This window comes from Rhinolophus ferrumequinum, chromosome 6 (genome assembly GCF_004115265.2).
Source record: "Rhinolophus ferrumequinum isolate MPI-CBG mRhiFer1 chromosome 6, mRhiFer1_v1.p, whole genome shotgun sequence".
In the NCBI taxonomy this organism is placed as follows: Eukaryota; Metazoa; Chordata; class Mammalia; order Chiroptera; family Rhinolophidae; genus Rhinolophus; species Rhinolophus ferrumequinum.
Window position 1 is genome coordinate 62,335,323 of NC_046289.1, and position 23,799 is coordinate 62,359,121.

General features: G+C 36.2%; 1 protein-coding gene across 4 annotated transcripts in view; it reads left to right on the forward strand.

The window, feature by feature from the left end:
• The window catches only part of TP53BP1 (tumor protein p53 binding protein 1), an 88,536-nt gene that overhangs the window by 23,119 nt on the left and 41,618 nt on the right, over positions 1–23,799 (forward strand). For all 4 annotated transcript variants that reach the window (XM_033107876.1, XM_033107878.1, XM_033107877.1 and 1 more), the window contains 7 exons: positions 151–281; positions 991–1,152; positions 1,505–1,604; positions 2,972–3,138; positions 4,597–4,726; positions 5,509–5,603; positions 8,434–8,642. In XM_033107876.1, the coding sequence (XP_032963767.1) occupies positions 151–281; positions 991–1,152; positions 1,505–1,604; positions 2,972–3,138; positions 4,597–4,726; positions 5,509–5,603; positions 8,434–8,642 (994 nt within the window). The remainder of the gene's footprint in view (positions 1–150; positions 282–990; positions 1,153–1,504; positions 1,605–2,971; positions 3,139–4,596; positions 4,727–5,508; positions 5,604–8,433; positions 8,643–23,799) is intronic.

Below are 23,799 nucleotides of genomic sequence, written 5' to 3' on the forward strand. Positions count from 1 at the left end.
GAAAGACTCACTAATGGGGTGAGATTTTTTACTTTTTCAAATTTGCTTGAAAGGTGGCTGGTGTGTGAGGAGTCACAATAAAATTCAGAGTGCTTTGAGCAAAATGTCCTAACCTATTGGAACATGTGATTATGTCTTTCTGCTGTGTAGTATTTTGGGACTGTCAGTGGAACCCACTCTTCCTGTGGGGGAAGAGGAGGAAGAAGAGGTGGAAGAGAAGGAGAAAGGGAAAAAAGAAGAAGATACTTCAGATGGTACCACACACTCTGTTGGTGCTGAAGGTAGCTTTATGCCTTTTTTATGATAGTAGATTTTTCTAAGTCCCTTTAACGTGAACATACAGCTACGTAAATCTCTTCTTTTTTTCAAGTTATAGATTTGTCATCATTAAATTGAGAATAACCATTAGGAAATTTGCTAGTAGTTTTAAGCTATTTCACCTAATTTGGTGTTCAGGAATTTGTAGCTCATTGGATAGCCCCCTTTGTGCATATTGACTCTTCCTCCTTTCATAATCATTTGTTTTTCAAATATTTTTGGGATGTGTGCTTTGTGGGGCTGGGAGTACGCATACATTGAGTGGCTGGGAGTGTGGATATGGTTTACGTGCATCTTCAGAAAGTAGACATAATCTAGCTATATTAAGTGCTTGTTAGGTTTTATAGTATGCAATTTTTTGCTTCATTACACATTTTCCCCCTTCACTTTTAGTGCTTTCATTTTTTTTTTTTTTTTTTTTAAAGGAGGGCACAGCTCACAGTGGCCCATGCGGGGATCGAACCAGCAACCTTGGTGTTATTAGCGCCACGCTCTAACCAACTGAGCTAACTAGCCACCCCAGTGCTTTCATTCTTAATTTTATTTGAAAAATTTGAGGAGGCAGGGCTTTGATATGAAGGACTTAACGTGACTTTCTTTTACTAAGGGACAGCACCTTGCACAGTTCATAATACTGTAGAATAATACCTAATCTTGGGGTTTTGTTTCTAGATCCTGCCTCATCACAGTTGGATTTTGGGGTTCTAGCACTTTCCCAGAGCCAGGATGTTGAGGAACATACTACTGTGCCATGTGAAGTAGACAAAGAGCCTCTACAGTCAGTAACCACCAACTCTGGTTTTACTAGGATCTCTCATGTGGATGCTGATACTGGTATGAAACATGTTTTCTGGTATTTGGAGTTGTTTATAAGCGTCTTCCTCCCATGCTAGAGCTAGTTATTCTTTCCTCGATGCAGATTATAGCTATCTAAGTTAATATATCCTAAGTTAATAGAATAAGGTTGCATAGTTGTCTGGCAAATACTTGTCAGTTGATGGCTTACAGATTAAGGTTTTTTGTAAGTGAATTATTGGTTATTTTCCTTTTTGGAATGATGCCTATATGTATTTTCAAATTGGACTTCTTTCTATTAAAATCTTTGCTTTCAAAAAAGCATTTGGGACTGCTTCTAGTACTTTAAAAAATTAAATATCTTCTTTCTGTCTTCTTCTAAAACTTGAAGCAAGTAAGCATGAAGAGCAGGCCGGTGGAGATACCCCCACTGCAGAACGGCCCAGCAAGGATGCCCCTGTGGTAGGAGAACAGAATCCGTCACCTGCAAGGTAAACCGTGTTCTTTCTAGAAAGCAGTTTTGGGTTTCTGCTGCTGTAGGATTATATTCATTTCACTTGGCCAGGTGGAAACATTTTTAGAAATTTTTGGTTTTTCTCCCCCCACCCCCCATACTAAGCATATTTCTGGTCCAGTAGAAACATTCATTATTTATGAATTCTCATTGTGTCCTCATCTTTAGGAATATTACAAAGCTGTTTTATTACTGATGTAACTATAAGCATGACTCCTTAATCTTTGGTTGCTACTCCTCTGATCTTTGTTTACAGAGGTACTGTGTCTCTGTGGGAGGTCTTCTAGCCTCTCTAATGTTATGAGGAATCACACGAATATTATATTTGAAAGTCTATAGTTTCTGTGCTTGAGGAGTACTCAGGTTGCTTTGGGTCCTCAGGTATGCTTCATTTGATGGTTTATGGTATAGATGCAGAGAGGTAGTCTTTTCCCCAATCTTTTCAGCCCTTAACTTGGTAGGAATTGGGTAGTATACCTGTGCTCTGCCTGTGGTGATTGTCATATGCAAAACAGCATTGCCTCTAGTCAACAGCTCAAGTTTGGATATGGCAGAGGAAAAGTGGATTCTCCAGATTTGGGGGAGGGATGACTAAACACTCAGTATTTTGTTATTTCCTTTAATAGAAACAGTGGGGAATGGGGTCCTAGTATCCTGAATAAAGGTGAATATCAAGAGAAATTGTCTTTCTAATGTAAAACACTCTTAAGTGGGGCTGCCTTTTTAGGCTTTTCTTTAGGAAACTGCTCTCTGGCTAGTTTTGCTATCCTGTTTACTCTGTGGGATGGTAGAATAGGTGAAATTCGTAAGTCTCTGGAAAGTATCAGCAATGAGTGTCTTACAAGTGTGAGAAGTATTGGTGTGGAGTCTTGGTTTGGGGTTTAGACTGAGTACATCAAATGGAAAAGGTCAACAGAAGATAACGTGTGTGGCACTAGTGCAGAGGATAATTCACACCCAGGCCCTTTCCTTGGAAGGTTATTGTTAGGACTGGCATTGTTTTGGTCTGGATGGGAATCCTTCGTGCACATCCAGATAACAGCATATGCAACAAAAATCCCTAAATCCTTCATCAGTAATACTGGACAGTATGCAGCACAGCGCTGAGCAGAGTTGAAAAGAAGTATTGCTGTGTGAGACTGAAACAGGCTTTGGAATGGACTGAGGGCTTCGTATCATTACGAGTATCTTATTTCATTTTCAATAAATAGTTATATACACTGGAGCTTCTGAAATGTTTGAAATTATTAAAGGAAAACACACAAAATAGGAAAAGTTTCTTAGCTCAAAGATGAAAGCATTTGAACATAGCAACTTTTTCTCCTGGTGATGTGAATTTCTTAGGTCAGAGGACATGCCTCCTAGTCCCAAAGTACCTTTAACTGCTGTGGAAACAAAAGAACAAATACCTGCTCAAGAACTTCTGGAAGGTGGACTGCAGATTCAGAAGTCACCAGAGCCTGAGGTTTTATCAACTCAGGAAGACTTGTTTGACCAGAGCAATAAAACAGGTACAAAGAGTAATTAGTTGTTATAGCTCTTCTTCTCCAAAGATCTAAACTTTTTATTTCTGTTTTGAGGCTACTGTTTAAGTTACAAGGCACTTTATAAATATGCAGACTTGCTTGTGATATGGAAGGAAAATGTATTTCTACTTGATTAATGAGAAGGGCTTTTAGGAAATGATTGCTATTTAACATTTTAATATAATTTTCTTTCTTTTGGAAATGGAGATACTGAGGAATAATAGCTAATAATATGGTAAATTTAATAATTATGGACAGAGTAACTGTGTCATAGGTCTTCAGATCTTAAATATGATAATTAAGTATTAAGTTTTTCATATTCCCCTGGGTAACAGTCTACTTATTTGTAGGAAGTAATGGTCTAGTATAATAGAAAGAAGGTAAAACTTAGAAGACTAGAATGGTATTTGTTTCACATTTTGTTAACCCCCACTAATCCCCCATTCTGTAATTTCACAGAGCCAGAAAGCTAGCAAAATATATACATTAAATCCTCAATGTTGTTGATAGGTTCTGTGACTTTAGGTGAAACTGTATATAGCAAAACTAATTTTACTGTAGGCTAATTGATATAAACAAGAGTTAAGTTCGTAAGACATCAATGTTATAATGAAACGATGTTGATGAAATGGCATTATTGGAGGACCTGCTGTAATGTGTTGGTTATAAGGAAGGAAGAAGAGAAGGTTGTATTCCTTTACTGTGCTGTGAATGTGTGCAAGACATTGAGAGGGTCACCAAGGAACCCTTTTTGGTCGCTAACTAAAGCTGTAAGGTTGTATTTAAGAAATTCTTTTATACTTGGGATTAATATAGCTGATACTCCGTCTGTTGCTAAGAAGGGGCCCACAGGAGACTTCATAATATAAATCACTAATGGCTGCTCATATATCCTTTTACTAATTTGTTAGTATTGTCTGTCTCCTTTAAGGAGGCCCAGGTTCTAATGAAAGTTGCTGCATTCACCTTTTCAGGTGTCATGTGCATTATTTTGACTTCTGCCATTTGCATATCATGGCATGAGTTTACTTCACCTTAGGTAGACCTTGAAATAAAAGTCTCGCTTGCTGTTTTATAATAGAAGTTTCACAAGAAAGAAGAGCAGCCAAACAGAGGTATTAGGATTCTGGTTTTTCCTCTCCAAGCTTCTGTCATGACAGAAAGGACTAAGGAACTCTTTTTGTCAATTCTTTACTAAAGAAACCCATAATTAAGTAGGGAGGCGGGCTTTTAATGCTCACTCAAAGTTGTGGCATTCCGTTATTTGTACTACAATTAGAAAGTTTCTCCCCTCTTGGAACATGGTTAGAAATAAGGCTATTACTCTGTTTGCAGTACAGAATGGTTTGTTTTGTTTTTTGGATAACTCAGTCATGTGAGTTGAGCAATTTGAGAAGTAAATGGCAACTAGTTTTTTGTTTTTGTGGGTTTTTTTTCTTTCAGTAACTTCTGATGGTTGCTCTACTCCTTCAAGGGAAGAAGGTGGGTGTTCTCTAGTTTCCACACCTGCCACCACTCTGCATCTCCTGCAGCTCTCTGGTCAGAGGTCCCTTGTTCAGGAGAGTCTTTCCACGTAAGTAAGCCTAAAATAGCTCTGCCAAGGAAACATGTGCCTGAGGGTCTTAGGCTAAGGTTGAAAGAGATAAAATTGTCTACCAGTCCAGCATTCTTTTTGAAAACAAAAAAACTCTAGGCTTTAGAAGTTTGGGAGTAAGAATTTAGTGGAACTGTTGAAGGTAGGTAGATCTGCTTTCACATTTGAGATTTTATAGTAGTAGCCCAAATGATTCAGTAGAAAAGAAACTACCTAGTTATTTAGAGATCATGATACTTGTACATCCAAAACAAGCATTCTGTTCTTTCATTTGACTAACAGTTCTCCCCATTGAACAGCATAGGGGTGGAGAACAGGTTATACTAGAGTTGACAGTAGTTGGGAGTTCTTTATCTCTGTGTTAGGGCAAAGAGGTGTTTTTTTTGTTTTTGTTTGTTTTGTGTTTTTTTTTTTAAATAAAAATGTGCATGATCTTTCTAATATTAGGCAAAAATGGAGTATTTTTATGTCTCAAATCTGCAGATGAATTTTTTTTTAGTGTCTAACCATTGACGTTCTCTTATAATCATATGGCTTTACAGTTACTCTTCTTTTAATTCTAATTTTGGATATGTCTGGTATGAGAAATAGTTATTGAAGTATTATTCATGGCTCGTCCATCATCCTCAGGTAGCTTTTTGAGAGAAATGCTAATAAGTATTTTTCCAAATGGCTTAAATATTTTTGCTATTAAAAAGTAAAAAACAAATGCAAGACTGCTGCTGTGGTAAAATAACCTGTGATTTTCTCTTTATATAAAGGAATTCCTCAGATCTTGTTGCTCCTTCCCCTGATGCTTTCCGATCTACCCCTTTTATCGTTCCTAGTAGTCCCACAGAGCAAGAAGGGAGAAAAGGTGAGCTCTCTTGATTTGTCTGTTGATTTCAGATTAGAAGAAGAGCAGCACTTGTGCCTTGCAAAATGCACTGTTTGTTTCTTTATATTAGAACGTCATGACCCAAACCGTTCAGTGAGGCTCATGTCTGTCTTACCTCTAGGGATGTGGCCTAGTGTAAAGTGCTCTCCTCAGTTCTTTGCTCTTCCAGCACTGATTCTTCTGAGAATTCTGTGTTGTTGACTTAATTTTTAAAAAGACCGTATGGGAAAATTTTTAGGTTTTTAAAGTGGAACTCAAATGAATTATTATAGTGAAGAACTGTGTTTATTACTAATGGCCCAGTAGTTTCCAGCAACATGTTAACACGTTACTAGTGAGAGGGAACCAAAAATTGTTTCCTTCTTTATAGGTTATTTTTGCTATTATCAAAGCAGCGTTCATCAGAATGGCTAGGAGCAGATGGTAGAAATTTCCTTCCTCCTTTGAGGACCTAGTGATTTTATATTACTTCATTCATAAGGAAGCTTTCCTTTTTACTTAATTTATCGCATTATCTAAATTTCTTTTGCTCAGTTCTAGTCTCCTACGCAGTCATTCAAGATATTTCTGAATTCCTACAAAGCCTTTTCCAATGAATTCCATGATTTTCTCCTTTTCATTCTATCACATACCAATAGTGGTACAGTAGCTAACACTTACTGAACACTTTAGTGTATGCCAGGCACTGTTCTATGTGGTTCTAGGTACTTCTCTTTGATTTTTATCATAGAATCCTCACAACAATCCCAAGAAGTAGGTGTTTCTTTTATCCTCGTTTTACAAATGAGGAAATGGAGGCACAGAGAGATCTCACAACTAATAAGCCATAGAGACAGGATTTGAACTCAGGCAGCTGCCTCCACAGCCTGTGCTCTTATCTGTTGGGTATCATATCCTGCTATTTCTGCTCTTGAGTGATGTAAACATAGAAATGTATTTAACTGTTTTTCAAGTGTAATTTACCCTGACAAAATTTAATTTTAGACTTTTGCCACAAAGTTTGTGTCTGGCTGTTTTCTCTTGAAATCAGTTGTAGGTATTCAAATGGACTGATATTCTAAGCATAGCATGATTAGCGATATCTTCAGTAAAATAAAAAAGTGAATCTATTTTACATTAACTGCTGTTAATGCAAGTTAAGTTTGGTTTATACTTAGAACCATTTCTTCTATCTGTAGTGTGAACATACAAAAATAATTATGTTGAAAATGCTTTCTCCCTGATTGTAAACATAATTAATACAGGCATACCTCAGAGTATTACAGGTTTGCTTCCAGACCACTGCAATAAAATGAGTATCACAGTAAAGTATTGCAATAAAGCAAGTCTTCTTTTTGCTGGTGGAGGGTCTGCCTTCAATTTGTAAAAAATGCAACATCTGTGAAGCACAGTAAAGTGAGATGCAATAAAACAAGGTATGTCTGTACTCATTGCAGAAAGTTTGGAAAGTATATAGGAAAATAATGAGAAGAAAATAAAATCACCTGTGAGTACAATTCAGCTATAACTATAATTAGTATTTGGATATATTTCCTTTCAGAGTATTTTCTATGCATAAATATAAAGAAGTAGCTTTACACATTTGGGATCATGTTATGTTTCAGAGTTTTTTGTTTTTCATGTAATGTTGTATTTTCCCTTGTCAGTTGTACTTTAGATTCAATGTATTTGCTTAATATTTGTGTATAACTTTGTAGGACTATGTATGCATTTTGTATTTTTGGTTTGTGCTAAGATTATGAACCGAAAGCCTTGTTATATGTCGAAAGCCTTGTTATATGTCGCGCTTAGAACAGCAGGTCCTTAATCAATGCTTTTTTATGGTGAGAAAGATCAAAAAGTATAATGAGAATACTTCACACAGCTGTGGGCCTACAGCCTAGATCCCAACCTAACCTAGCATTAGACTGGAAAGTGAAGTTTAGGGTTGGGGGTAGCTGGTAGCATGAGAGTGGGTTATAGGGGAAAACTCAATGGTGGAGGTAGTTTCTGAGAGTGGTCTTGAGGAAAACATGTTTGGGGTCAAATGGTAAGATAGGCGGAAAGGGTTGATGAATCAAATACCTGGTTAGCTAGGCTGGTTCTGAGGAAGATCCTGTTGGCCTGCAGGTGGGTAGTATATTGTGGGAATGCAGGGTTTTGTGTGTATGTGTGTTTCCCTCCTGAGCAGTTTGTCTCAGGGTTAGTGTTTTGTACTTAGTTCTTTGATAAATCTGTGCTGACTGGCATCGATAGGTTTTTTTTTCCTTCTGTATTTGTCCTGGCATCCACTTTTCTGCACTTAGCAGTTGTTAATGCAAGTATAATGAGTTCATATTTATGTAGATATTTACTTAGAGTGGTGAACAAGTTCAGTGCCTTTAAAGCCTGTAGCAGATGTTTAGATTAGGTGCCATTAATCTGGGCTTTCCTATGCAAAAGCTATAATCAGGAACTATATATCAGGAGCTATAATCAGGAAAGGGACTTAGAAGAGCCAAATTTTTAACATTTCATGTGGATGGGTGGGTATCCCCAGATGAACCCAATTTTAATCTATAACTGAGTATTTTGGCACTCTCTCCTCCCAGGGGAGGAAAGTGTCACTAGATTTCTAGGGCCCAGATCTGTTAATCTTTCAGTTTTTCTGAAAATCAAGTGATTGTGTTTTTTTGTTTTTAAATTAAAATTTATTGGGGTGACAGTGGTTATGTCATTGTGTTTTTTAGGAATGGAAATTTCTGTAATGTAATTTTTATTAGTGATACTGGAACATGAGTAGTATTGATAAGTGCTTATTTCTAAATTTGTTTTTCCTGTTTTAAACCAGATGAGCCGATGGATATGTCAGTATTATCTGAAGAAGGAAGAGAGTCTTTTCAGAGGAAACTCAAAGATGATGAACCAGTGGAGATAGAAAACCTCCATGTCCCACCTGAGCCTGCTATAACCCCGCAAGCCTCAACACCAGTGTCTCAGAGCACACCAGTCTTTACTCCTGGGTCACTGCCTATCCCATCCCAGCCTGAGTTTTCTCATGTGAGTATTGTAGAAAGAGGTTTTTCCTCCTAACATTTTTTTTAAAAAAATAACTTTATTGATGTATAATTTGTAAACCATAAAATTCACCGTTTTAAAATGTATAGTTTAGTGATATTTTAGTAAATTTACAGAGTTGTGTAACTGTCATCGCAGTCTAGTTTTAGAACATTTCCAGAGTCACCTAACTTCTTGGTGTACTTTTTATGTTTAATTTTTGTACCATTTCTTTAAACTTTTTGAAATGTTACTGCAAAATTGAAAGGGCATTAATCATACTTCTACCTTAATGCATTTACTTGTCACTTTTATCTTCCCATATACCTACTTTTTAAAAAAACGAAATTGTTTATAGTGAACATACAACTTCAATATTTTTCCAGAAGTTAATGCTGTGACATAATGATTTTTCAGTGTTAAACATCATTTTCATGTTATCCTTTTAAAACTTGAATAATATTTTTCTCAGTAGATGTACCCTAATTTAATTATTCTTGTAGGTAGGGCATCAAAATGCTTTTTAGTTTTCCAATGAGAAATTAGTTTTATTCTAAAAGCAAGAAAAAGCTCACATCTCATTAGTATAATTTTAAATTTAAGTATTAAAAAAATGAAATTCAGGATTTATTCATAGTGAATTGAAGGTCCTTAACTGAATCTAAATGATTATATTCAATCAATCTAAATGCCTGTTCTTCTAAGACCTTAAGTGGGGGAATTATTTTAGTGTTATTGGGAGAACTTCTTTCATTCCTTTTAGTTTCTAGGTGTTGTAATGAAAGTTTATACTTAGAAATGAGTAGTAATATACCATAAATTTAGCGAGGAGGAGACAGTAGCTAGAAATTTAATTGCTTTCTGGAGTTTTAAAAGTTGAGTGTTTTGTTGAAAATTCCATTTTCTACAAGTCATTAGATTGGTGGAGTGGTTAAGAATAAGGACTCTAGAGTCAGAACTTGCTGGACTTACTCCTGGCTCTGCCATTACTATCTTTGTGACCAGTTTAAACTGAGCTTCATTTTCCTCTTCAAATCTAATGGGGATATTGACACTACCTACCTCATAGAGTAGTTGTGAAAGTTAAATGAATTAATATATATAAAGTGCCTAAGATAATGCCTTGCATGTGGAAAATACTCCACAAGGTTTAGCTATTGCTGGCAGTGAACAAGTGAAGACAAGGTTACCTAGAGGTGAAGTGAATGTCCAACCACCGTATATCTTCTTTAGCTTTTATTTTTCTATCAAAGTTATACCTGAACCTACATCGTTGGAAAGTGATCAGAATTTAGGGGTGAGCTATAAGCATTGAAGCAGAGCACTGGGAATTTTCCAGAAAAGGCAGCTGATATTAGAGATGGGTTACAGATTTTTATCAGTGACCAAACAGGGCATTTAAGGAAATGGATGTCTTTGCAAAGGTATCTCTGCCTGGGGAAGTGATGCCTGGCTGCAAAGGGAACACTGACTTTTTGAAGACTAAGACACTATTGAAGAAATTGCCCACCTTCATCACTTACCAAAGACTTTCAGTGGCAGGTACAAACCCAGCAATGAACATTGGAGACAAATGTGATGCTGAACATAATTCCAAGGTCCCTGGACCTAAGACGTCACGAGTCAAATTTCTTGGGACTCATAGTTTAAGCTTAATCCCTCAGCCAGTACTGTCCATGCCTCCTAAAAAAATCTCCCAAGAGTACCTTCACAACACAGTTCTATGTTTAGGGTTTGATTTTACTTAATAAGCATTTGTAAATGCCAAAAAAAGAGTCAGATAAGTGAAAACAAGTTCTCTCCCCATCCCTACCCAGAGGCAACCACTTTCAGTTCTTTAAGCTTTTTCTTGTTACTTTACCTCCATAACTCTATATATCATGATTATATTTCCATACATTCTTTAAATTTTTTTTTTAGCTGTTCTCCCACATTACCAGTGTAGTCACATCATAATTTTGTTTAAATCATTATTGAGTTTACATTATTGTGAACACTTATAAACACTATTCACAGCAGGGCCTATGGAATATGATTATTTTTCTTGTTTTCTCTGGAATTAATAATTGTTTGTTTTATTTGTCTAGTCTTCTATGAACTTCTTACTAAAGCAACCCTTTCCACTAATTGTCAGAATCTCCTTTCAACATGTTCAGGGGCCTCAAACTTTGTCTTTATAGAGAAACCTCTTTTGGAGCCTCCTGATTTCTGATCTGTACTGTTACCTTCTATGACTGGTGCAAAGCTTTTCTCTCTCACTGTTGTCCTTGGAGATTGTCCTTGCTTTGTGTTGGATTCCTCTGGGACTCCACGTCTCCTTGCATGGCTTACTCCCACATTTTGGTGGAGGACATTCTTTAGCAGCTTGCTCTCTAACCTCATACTTGATTTATAGTTTCTAGGAGTATAGAATTCTAGGTTGGAAATAATTTTCTTTTAAACTTTTTGAAGGCATTGCTTTACTGTCTTCAAATGTCCAGTGTTGCTATTGAGAAGTGAGCCACCAGTCTGATTCTGATCTTTCATGTGTGAGCCTCCTTTTTTCCTTGCTGGTATCTTGTAGAATTTTCCCTTTGTCCGTCCCCATTGTTCTGAAATTTCCACACTCTTGGCATAGGTCTAATTTCATCCATTTTTTTGGGCAAATGATAAGCCCTCTCAATATAGAAACTCAGGTCCTTTAGTTCAGGGACATTTAATTATTTAATTTCTTTACCTTTGTTCTTTCTAAATTGTTTTTTCTTTTAAAGATGTAGTACCTATTGTTTGGATGTTGAAACTCCTAGAATAGTCCTGTAATTTTCTTATTTTGTCTCTTACTTTCTATCGCTTTCTTTTTATTCAACTTTCTGGATGATTTTCTCAACTATCCTTTTTTAAAAAAAAACTTTATTGAGATAAAATTCATGTACCGTATTGCTGATCTTTTTAAAGTGTGCAATCCAATGGCTTTCAGTATATTCACAAAGTTATTCACCACAATCCAATTTTAGATCATTTTTATTCCTCCCTCTGCCTCCCAAAAGACCCCTTGCCCGTTAGTCATTCCCATTTCCCCCATCCCTAGCCCTAATCAACTACTAATCTACCTGTGTCTCTATAGATTTGCCTATTCTGGACATTTCATATAAGTAGGATTATACAATATATAGTATTTTGTCACTGGTGTGTTTTATTTAGCATAATATTTAGCATGGTTCATTCATGTTGTGGCATGTATCAGAACTTCATTCCTTTTTATTCTGAATAATATTACATTGTATGTGTGTACCACATTTTATTCATCCATTCATCAGTTGTTGGACGTTTGGGTTGTTTCCCCTTTTTGGCTATTGTGAATAATGCTGCTATAATGCTTCTACGTACATTTGTGCTCAAGTTTTTGTGTGGACGTATGTTTTTATGTCTCTTGTGTATACACCTAGGAGTGCAATTGACAAGTTCAACTATCTTTTAATCTTTCTCTGAGTTATTAATTTCTACTCTTGGGTTTTTAATTTCTAAACCTTTCTTTTTTCTCTGAATGTTCTTCCCCCTCCTTTTTTCCCCAATTATTGGGGAATATTGGGGAACAGTATGTTTTTCCAGGATGTCAAGTTGTTTTTTTTCAATCTAGTTGTGGAGGGCGCAGCTCACTGGCCCATGTGGGACTCCAACTGGCGACCTTGGTGTAATGAGCACCGTGCTCCAACCACTGTGCTAACTGGTCGCCCACTGGCGGCTAAGCTCCAAGCTCAAGCCATTGTGGAGGGTGCAGTTCACTGGCCCATGTGGGAATCGAACCTTGTTAAGAGCTCGCGCTCTAACCAACTGAGCCATTGGCCGCCGCCCCCCCATCCCCCTCCTTTTTTTAAATAGCATTTTGTCTTTTTTTAATAATTGTTTTATTTTTCAATTACAATTGACATACAATATTAGTTTCAGGTGTACCACATAGTGATTAGACATTTATATGATTTAGGAAGTGATCACCCCGATAAATCTAATACCCATCTGACATCATACATAGTTATTACAATATTATTGATTATATTCCTTATGCTACATCCCCATGACTATATCCCCATGGCTATTTTGTAACTTTTTAATTTTTTTTTTACTTTTTTTCTCCAAGAATTTTTTTTTTTTTTAATTGGGGAAGAGGAACAGCACTTTATTGGGGAACAGTGTGTACTTCCAGGACTTTTTTCCAAGTCAAGTTATTGTCCTTTCAATTTTAGTTGTGGAAAGTGCCATTCAGCTTCAAGTTGATGTCCTTTCAGTCTTAGTTGCAGGGGGCACAGCCCACCATCCCTTGCGGGAGCTAACCGGCAACCTTGTGGTTGAGAGCCCACTGGCCCATGTGGAAATCGAACCGGCAGCCTTCGGAGTTAGGAGCATGGAGCTCTAACCGCCTGAGCCACTGGGCTGGCCCTATTTTGTAACTTAACAATTGGACTTCTTAATTCCTTCCCCCTTTTCACCTACTTCCCCAACTCATCAGCTGGCAACTATCAAAATAGTCTCTGTATCTAAGAGTTTGTTTATTTTGTTCTTTAGGTTGCACATATAAGTGGAATAGAAAGCATTTTATCTTGTGGGTATACTCTTATATCTCCCTGGAAATATTAATAGGTTTTTTGAAAAGTTTTCTCTTCCCTGGAATAGTCACTTTGTCTTCAAATAGATTTTGTCAGTTTTGATGTTTGACTTTCAAATTAGAGGCTTTCTTCAAGTGTCTGATAACCCTTGATTGTCTGCTTTAAGAGTGAGATACCAGAAAACGGGTTAGAATTTCTGAGCTGGTGCTTGGTGCTTGTTGATTCTGGGATTCACTGTAGTGTGATCTGCTGGACCATTTTTGGGGTCCCCTAATGTCAGTATCTTAATTTGTTTCCGTTTGGTCAGGTCTCCCAGAAGAATGTCTAACCTCCTGTCTGCTGTCATTGTTCTAGAAGTCTATTGATGGAAGAGGACTGGGGGTGTTGAGAGGCAGGTGCAGGTTTCATTTAATATGTAAATTATCATTTAATCTCCCCGTTTTCAGTCTGGTGCTTTCTGATAACTGTGCCTCTTGTCCTGCAGGTCAGGGATGCTTGATTTTATTCTCTCTAGGGCAGATGAAGGTCAGGTAGAGAGGATCGGGAAGTTGAACTGTTTCTTGAATAGATTTCCAACCAGTCCTCCTGTTTTTGGCTCCACCTTACCACCACTTCCAGAGTTACCTGGCACTGTTGACAAGTCCTTACTTTTTGGACTATGGTCTTTCTGTGGTGTAATTGGGTTGCTTCTTGGCTTTCTCCCTCCTGGCTTGGGAATTCAGCTTTCAGTAGTCGGCTAAATAGATGACTACTCTTCCAAAATTTTGTTTCAGTTGTCTTTTCTTCTGTTCTCTTTTTCTTGAAAATTCATTCTTTAAAAAAAAACATTGCTTTACAATTGCTTAGGGAGATTTCGGAAAAGAATCAAATTAAACGTGTATATTAAATCCACCATTTAATTTCCATTCTTTTTTCATTACATATCAAATTCCTTACATGTTATTCTTAATGGATAACCTTTGCACATCTGTTGTCTGTACAAAAGGTTGTACAATCTTTTGTCTGTACTTTGGTTACTGGAGTTCAGATTTACATAATTTTGATGTGAAATTTGAATGCTTATAATGAAGTAATTAATCAAGAGAAAATTGGGATATTGTTAATCTTTCCTAATATATTTGTTTATTTTATTTTTATTAAAATTTTGTAATGTTTAATTTTTTACAGTTAGAGTTGACATACAATATTATTAGTTTCATGTGTGCAACATAGTAATTAGATATTTATATAAATTGTGAAGTGGTAACACCAATAAATCTAATACCTGTTTGACACCATATGCGTACAGTTATTATAGTATTATCAGCTATATTCCCTGTGCTGTACTTTAACATTCCCATGACTTTTTTATCACTGCCCAATTTGTACTTCTTATTTCCATCACCTTTTTTACCCATCTTCCCAGTCTCCCTCCAATTTGGCAAACATCAATTTGTTCTTTGTATCTATGAGTTTTCTGTCTTGTTTGTTTATTTTATTTTTTAGTGGAATCAGATGATATTTATCTTCTGACATTTTTCACTTGGCATAATACTCTTTAGGCCCATCCATACTGTCACAAATGGCAAGACTTTATTTTTTATGATAGAATAATATTCCATTGCATCTTCTTTATCCATTCATTTGTCAGTGAACACTCAGGTTGCTGCCATATCTTCGCTATTGTAAATAATGCTGCAATGAACATAGGGGTGCGTATATCTTTTTGAATTGGTGTTTTGGATTTCTTTGGATAAATATCCAGAAATGGAATTGCTGGGTCATATAGTATTTCTATTTTTAATTTTTTGAGGAACCTCAGTACTGTTTTCCATAGTAACTGAACCAATTTACAATTCCACTAATAATACACAAGGGTTCCCTTTTCTCCACCAGACTTATTGTTTGTTAATTTCTTGATGATAGCCATTCTGACAGGTGTGAGGTGATATCTCATGGTTTGATTTTTATTTCCCTGATGATTAGTGATGTTGAGCATCTTTTCATGTCTGTTGGCCATCTGTGTGTCCTCTTCGGAGCAATGTCTATTCAGGTCCTTTGCCCATTTTTTAATCAGATTGTTTTTTTTTTGGTGTTAAGTTGTATGAGTTCCTTATATATTTTGGATATTAACCCATTCTTGGATCTATCATTGGCAAATACCTTCTTTCATTCAGTAGGTTGTCTTTTAGTTTTGTTGATGGAATCTCTTACTGTGCAAAAACTTTTATTTATTATTTTTATTTTATTATTATTTTTTAAAGATTTTATTGGGGAAGTGGAACAGGACTTTATTGGGGAAGAGTGTGTACTTCTGGGACTTTTCCAAGTCAAGTTGTTGTCCTTTCAGTCTTAGTTGTGGAGGGCGCAGCTCAGCTCCAGGTCCAGTTGCTGTTGTTAGTTGCAGGGGGTGCAACCCACTATCCCCTGCGAGAGTCGAACTGGCAACCTTGTGGTTGAGAGGATGTGCTCCAACCAACTGAGCATCCCTGGAGCTCAGCTGCAGCTCAGCTCAATGTGCTGTGTTCAATCTTAGTTGCAGGGGGCGGAGCCCTCCTTGCGGGAGTCGAGGTCGAACCTGCAATCTTGTGGTTGAGAGACCGCGCTCCAACCAACTGAGCCATCTGGCTACCCAGGAACTGTGCAGCAGCTCATTGACTTCATTCTAGTTGCAGAGGGCACAGCTCACTGGCCCACGTGAGAATCGAACCCACAGCCCTGTTGCCCAGGGCTTGCGCTCTAACCAACTAAGCCACTTGTCTGCCCCAGTGCAAAAACTTTTTAGTTTGATGTAGTCCCATTTAAATTTTTCTTTAGTTTCCCTTGCCAAAGGACATATATTAAAAAAAATATTGCCAAGAATGATGTTGAAGACTTTACTGCCTATATTTTCTTCTAGGATTTTATGGTTTCGGGTCTTAGATTTAAGCCTGTAATCTGTTTTGAGTTTATTCCCATATTGGTGTAAGAGGGTGGTCTAGTTTCATTTTTTTGTATATATTTATCCATTTTTCGCAACAGCATTTCTTGAAGAGACTGTCTTTACCTCATTGTATATTCTTGCCTCCTCTGTCACAGATTAATTGACAGGTGTTTATTTCTGTGCTCTCTTTTCTGTTCTGTTGATTTATTCTACTCTTATTGTGCCTGTACCATGCTGTTATGATTACTGTAGCTTTGTATCGTTTGATATCAGGTGGCGTGATACCTCCAACTTCAAGATTGCTTTGCCTATTCGGGATCTTTTTAGGTTCCATATAAATTTTAGGATTATTTGTTCTAGTTCTGTGAAAAATGCCATTGGTATTTTAATAGGGATTGCACTGAACTTATAAATTGCTTTGGGTAGTATGGACATTTTAACAATGTTAATTCTTCCTATCCATGAACATGGCATATCCTTCCATTTATTTGTATCTTCTTTTATTTTCTTTCTTCAGGGTCTTATAATTTTCCATGTACAGGACTTTTACCCCTTTGGTTAAATTTATTCCTAGGCATTTTATTCTTTTTGATGCTATTGTAAGTGGGATTTTTTTGTTTTTTTAAGAGGAGCGAAGATTTTTATTAAAGCAAAAGTACAGCTCTCTTATGAGAGGGGTACCTGAAACTGGTATGCCCTTGCATTGTTTTTTAATTTCTCTTTCTGATAGTTCGTTTTTATATATAAAAATACAACTGATTTCTGAATGTTAATTTTGTATCCTGTTACTTTAATGAATTCATTTATTCTAATAGTGTTTTTGTGGTATATTTAGGGTTCTCTCTCTATAATATCATGTTATTTGCAAATAATGACAGCTTTACTTCTTCCTTTCCAATTTGGATACCTTTTATTTCTTTTTCTCATCTGATTGTGTGGCTAGGACTTCCAATACTATGTTGAATAAAAGTGGTGAAAGTGGATATCTCTTATTTCTGATGTTAAAGAAAAAGCTTTCAGCTTTTCACTGTTGAGTGTAATGGCTATGGGTTTGTCATGTATGCCCTTATTACTTTGAGGAGTGGTTCCTCTATTGGCATTTTGCTGAGAGTTTTTATCATAAATGGTTGTTGGATTTTGTCAGATTTCTTTTTACATCTATTTATATGATCATGATTTTTACCCTTCATTTTGTTTATGTGTTATATCACGTTAATTGATTTGTGGATATTGAACCAACCTTGCATCTGGGGAATTAATCCCACTTGATCATGGTATAGGATCATTTTAATATATTGCTGAATTTGATTTGCTAATATTTTGTTGAGGATTTTTACATTTATGTTCATCAGGGATATTGGTCTGTAATTTTCTTTTTTTGTAGTGTTTTTGTTTGGCTTTGGTGTCAGGGTAATGCTGACCTCATAAAATGAGTTTGGAAGCCTTCCCTCCTCTTCAAGGTTTTGTAATAGTTTGAGAAGGGTAGGTATTAATCTTTCAATGTTTGATAAAATTTACCTGTAAAGCCATCTGGTCCAGGATTTTTGTTTGTTGGGAGTTATTTGATTACTGATTCGATTTCATTGGTAGTTACCTGTCTGTCCAGATTTTCTGTTTCTTCCTCATTCAGTGTTGGAAGATTGTATCTTTCTAGGAATTTATCCATTTCTTCCAGGTTATCCAATTTGTTGGCATATAATTGTTTGTAGTATTTTCTGATAATCCTTTGTATTTCTGTGGTGTTGGTTGACATTTCTTTCATTTCTGATTTTATTTATTTGGGCCCTCTCTTTATTTTCTTGATATGCCTCGCTAAACATTACCAATTTTATTTATCTTTTCAGAGAATGAGCTTTGGTTTCATTGAACTTTTCTGTTGTTTTTCTTAGACTCTATTTCATTTATTTCTACTCTGATCTTTATTATTTCTTTCCTTGTACTGACTTTGGGCTTTATTTGTTCTTTTCCTTGTTCCTTTAGGTGTAAAGTTATATTGTTAAGAGTTTTTCTTATTTCTTGAAGTAGGCCTGTGTTTTTAAGAGGGACTCTTAGAACTGCTTTGGCTGTGTCCTGTAGACTTTAGATCGTAGTGTTTTCATTTTCATTTGTCTCGAGGTATCTTTTGATTTCTTCCTTGATCTCATTGTTAACTCACTTGTTGTTTACTTAGCGTGTTATTTAGCTTCTACATGTTTGTGTGGTTTTCGGTTTTCTTCCTGTAATTGATTTCTCCTTTCATATCACTGTGATCAGAGAAGATGCTTGATATGATTTCAGTCTTCTTAAATTTATTGAGACTTGTTTTGTGGCCTAACATGTGGTCTATCCTGGAAAATGTTCCTTGTGCACTTGAAAAAATGTGTATTCTGTTGTTTTGGTTATGAAACGTCCTATAAAAATCAATTAAGTCCATCTGGTCTAGTGTGGTATTTAAGACCACTGTTTCCTTGTTGATTTTCTGTCTGGGTGATCTTTCTATTGATGTCAGTAGGGTGTTAAAGTTCTCTACTATGACTGTTATGTCCTTTTTTGCCAGTCAATATTTGCTTTATATAATTGGGTGGTCCTGTGTTGCATGCATAGATATTTATGAGAGTTATATCCTCTTGGTGGATTGATCCCTTTATCATAATGAAATGCCCTTTCTCTCTGGTTACAGTCCTTATTTTAAAGTCTATTTTGTCTGATATATGCATTGCCACTTCAGATTTTTGTTCATTTTCATTTGCATGAAGTCTCTTTTCCATCTCTTTACTTTCAGTCTGTGTGTGTCTTTCCATCTTAAGTGGATCTCTTATAGGCAGCATATATGGGTCTTCTTTTTTATCCATTCAGCCACGCTGTACTTTTGATTGGAGCATTTAGTCCATTTACATTTAGAGTAATTATTGATAGTATGTAGTTATTTCCATTTTATTAATTGCTTTTGTAGTTTGTTCCTTTCTTGTTTTCTTCTCTTGTATGTTGATGACTTTCTATTGTGTTGTATTTGGATTCCTTTCTGGTTATTTTTTGTATATCTCTTGTAGAATTTTGGTTTGTGAATACCATGTGCATGCATACACACACACACACACACACACACACACACACACACACACACACACACACACACACACACACACACCAGGCTATGTTTATAGCAATCTATTTTAAGTTGATGGTTGCTTAAGTTCAAACACATTCTAAAATCACTACAATTTTTACTCAACCTCTCCACATTTATTTTTATCATTCTTTTTTCCTTCTTTTGTGTGTGTGTTTGTGTGCATCCCTTAATTTATTGTTGTAATTATACAAGGTTTTCCTATTTTTGCCTTTTACCCTTTGTACTATCTTTATAGCTGGTCGATCCACTACGTTTACTTAGTGTTTTCCTTTGTTAGAGAGAATATTTTTCTTTTCCTATATTTTCTAAATTATATTTTTTACCTTTTTCAAGAAGCCCTTTCTTGTAATACTGGTTTAGTGGTTGGGAACACTTTTAGCTTTTTCTTGTCTCTGAAGTTCTGTATATCTCCTTCAGTTCTAAATGACAGCCTTGGTGGGTACTGTAATCTTGATTGTAGATCTTTGCTTTCCATCACTTTGAATATTTCATCCCAATCCCTATTTACTTGCAATTTCTTTTGAGAAATCAGCTTATAGTCTTGTGGGAGCTCCCTCATACATAACTAATTGCTTTTCTCTTGCTGCTTTTAAGATTCTCTCTTTGTCTTTAACCTTTGACATTTTAATTATGATGTGTCTTGGTGGGGCCACTTTGGGTTCATCTTGTTTGGCACTGTCTAGGCTTCCTGGACTTGTATGTCTATTTCCTTCACCAGGTTAGGGAAGTTTTTAGTCATTATTTCTTCAAATAGGTTTTCAATCTCTTGTTTTCTCTCTTCTTCTGGTATCCCTATGATGTGAATGTTGGTATACTTGATGTTGTCTTATCTATCCTCCTTTTTTTAAATCCTTTTTTGTTGTTGCTGCTCCGATTGGGTGTTTTCTGCCACCTTGTCTTCCAGATCACTCATTTGATTCTCTGCTTCATCTAATGTGCTGTTGATTCCCTCTAATGTATTCTTCATTTTAGTTATTGTGTTCTTTATTTCTGACTGGTTCTTATTTATGGTTTCTATATCCTTTTCTATGTTTTTTTATCTCTTTGTTGAAGTTTTCACTGAGTTCCTCTATTCTTCCTTTGTGTTCACTGAGCATTTTTTTTTTAAATTGGGGAAGGGGAACAGGACTTTATTGGGGAACAGGTGTGTGCTTCCAGCACTTTTTTCCAAGTCAGTTTGTTGTCCTTTCAATCTTAGTTGTGGAAGGTGCCGTTCAGCTTCAAGTTGTTGTCCTTTCAGTCTTAGTTGTGGAGGGCGCAGCTCAGCTCTAGGTCCAGTTGCCGTTGCTAGTTGCAGGGGGTGCAGCTCACCATCCCTTGCGGGAGTCGAACCGGCAACCTCGTGGTTGAGAGGACGCACTCCAACCAACTGAGCCATCCGGGAGTTCAGCCGCAGCTCACCTCAAGGCGCCGTGTTCAATCTTAGTTGCAGGGGGCACAGCCCACCATCCCTTGCGGGAGTCGAGGAATCAAACTGGCAACCTTGTGGTTGAGAGCCTGCCCTCCAACCATCTGAGCGATCCGGGAGTCAGCTCAGCTCAAGGTGCTGTGTTCAATCTTAGTTGCAGAGGGCGCTGCCCACCATCCCTTGCGGGACTCGAGGAGTTGAACCGGCAACCTTGTGGTTGAGAGCCCACTGGCCCATGTGAGATTCGAACAGGCAGCCTTTGGCGTTAGGAGCACGAAGCTCCTACCACCTGAGCGACCGGGCCGGCCCCCACTGAGCATTTTTATAATCCGTGTTTTGAACTATATATGTTTTAGATTGCTTGTCTCTATTTTTTTTAATTCTTCTGGAGTTTTTTTTCTTTAGCTTAGGACATGTTTCTTTGTCTCCTCATTTTGGCTGCCTCCCTGTGTTTGTTTCTATTTATTAGCTTGATTGGTTATGTCTCCTGCTTTTGGCAGAGTGGCATTATGAAGTAGGAGTCATGTGGAGCCCATGGACACTGTCTCCCTGGTCACCTGTGCTCCAGGGTTGTCTTTTGTATGGGTTGTATAGTTGAGCCTTTGGTGCTGTTGGCACGTCTGTAGGGGTTCCCTTGGTTTTGTTCACTTAGCTCTGTTATTCTGATTAGACCTCCAAGGACCCTCAATACTGTGGATTGTTAGGAGTCAGAGACTCAGAGGCTAGATCCAGACAGTCTTTAGAAACATAGCTCGTTGATGTGGTGGTTGGCCCCTGAAATTTTACTCTGACTGACTGAAATTCTATGTACTATTTGAAAAAAAATTCTATCAAAAAAACCCAAAAAACTTATGTCAGTATTTACTTTGATAATGCTTAAAAGGTATTTGTAATGGGTAACAACTGCCTAATGGGTGTGGGGTTTCCTTTTGGAGTGATGAAAACGTTTTCAAACTAGGTAGAGGTGGTAGTTGGACAACATTGTTTATTGTAAAGTGGTTAATTTTACTTTATGTGTGTTTCCCATTTGAAAAAGCATAGATTTTTAAAAATGTCTTTTCTGTGAGCCTTCGTAAAATGACTATTTTTTGCAACAAGAAAAAAATATATATTCCTTTTAGAGGCTGTATTAATGTACAGATAAATTTCAGTTATCCTGTCTCAGAAATAATTACTCTTATTTATGGTGTATGTTTATTAACTGAAAAGACACATGAAAATTATATTAAAAAATATCAAAAACTACAATAAAATACATATTGTTTTTACTAAAATAAAACTCTATTTATTGCATGGCCTGCATGTTTTTCTATATCTTTTAATATTCATCTACAATTTTATGTAGATACAAAGTATTCCATCATATGGATGTATCATAATTTTTAAATTCATTTTCTATCAGACTTTTAAGATATTTCATATTGTTTCCTATTCTAAATAATTTAGCACTGAATAGTATTGTAGCTAAATCTCAGTGTACTTCCATCAAATAATTTCCTAGAAATGGAATAATTGGGCTAAGGTGTATATAAAGTTTCAAGGCTGTTGTTATGTATGCCAAATTGCCATTTAGAAATGTTGGACCAATTTATACTCAGTCATGTGTGAGAGAGAGTATACGAGCAGGCTCAGATGTATGACTATTTTCATAATCTGAAAGGGTAAACAATAGCCCCAGACATTGAAATAACAGAAGTTATGAAATATATAGAATGTTTGGCAACCTATCGTGATTCATCATCCTCCTAAAGATCACAGGAAATAAATGTCTTACTAGCAATGTCTAGAGTTTTATAACATTTGTGTTTGGCAAAGTAACACCCTAAATGTAGATTCTTACATAAAATCGTATTAAGCTTTGGGTTGTTTTCTCTTTTTTAAAAAAATGCAGGTTTTAATTACATAAAGTAAAAATACCATTTTAAGTGTATAGTTTGATGAATTTTGGGAGTTGTATACAAATGTATAATCACAACCACCGTCAAAGTATAGAATAGTTGCCTCCCCCTTAAAAGTTTCTCCATAATCCTTTGCAGTTGCTTCTTCCTCCACACCCTTCTGATCCCTTCTTTCACTCTGGGCAACTACTCATCTGCCTTCTATCACTGTAGTTTTGTGTGTTTTTTCAATTTCGTATAAGTGGAACCATAAAGTATTTATAGTCTTTTGTGGTTGAGTTCTTTTTTTAAATTTATGTTTTAAAAATTTATTGGAAAAACATTGGTTTATAACATTATATAGCTTCAGGTGTACAACTTTTTAACATGACATCTGTATATTGTGCGCTCACCACCAAAAGTCTAGTCTCCTTCTGTCACCATGTATATTTTCGTATATTTTTGAGAGTCATTTTGTTGCGTGTATTAATATTTTATTCCTTTTCATTGTTAGTTGTGTTCCATAATATGGATATCTACAATTTATTCACCATTGGACACGTATTTGGGTCACTTCCAGTTTTTGACTATTATGAATAACACTGCTATGAACATTTGCATATACATCTTTGTGTGGACATATGATTTTATTTTTCTTGGGTAAATACTTAACAAGTGGAATTTCTGGGTCATATGGTATGTCATATGTATGTTTAACTTTGTAAGATACTGCTATACTGTTTTCTAATGTGGCTGTACCTTTTGCATAGCCACCAGCAATGTATGAGGTTATGGTTCTTCCACATTCTCACCAACAGGATGTGGTCTTTTTAACTTTAGCCAGTTTTGTTGGGATGTAGTAGTATGTGTTGACCAGTGATATTATATGTTTTGGATTTTAACATCTGCTTTATGAATGCTAGCATATTTTAAACAGTGGGAAGTAAAATAAGTATATATTCCCATTTTGTGAGAACTGAAGTGGGCTGTGTAGGCATATGTTCAAATGACTCCTGTGTAATTGAGGGCCCATCATATATAACATGATTTTACTACTTTGGTGATGTACAATTAAATTTAAGTGTCTTCCTACCTTTAAAAGTATAAGTTAATATTTTTAAGTTTTTGTTTGGATTATCCTTATTCTATATCAATGATTTATTTTAAAAAAGCATTAAACAGTGACTTGTGTTGATAAAAAGACTAGTGATTATGAGCTTTGTATTTCTGAGATTATGATCCTAGAGTTCTTTAGTTCCTGAATATTTGATTTAAAAACTTTAG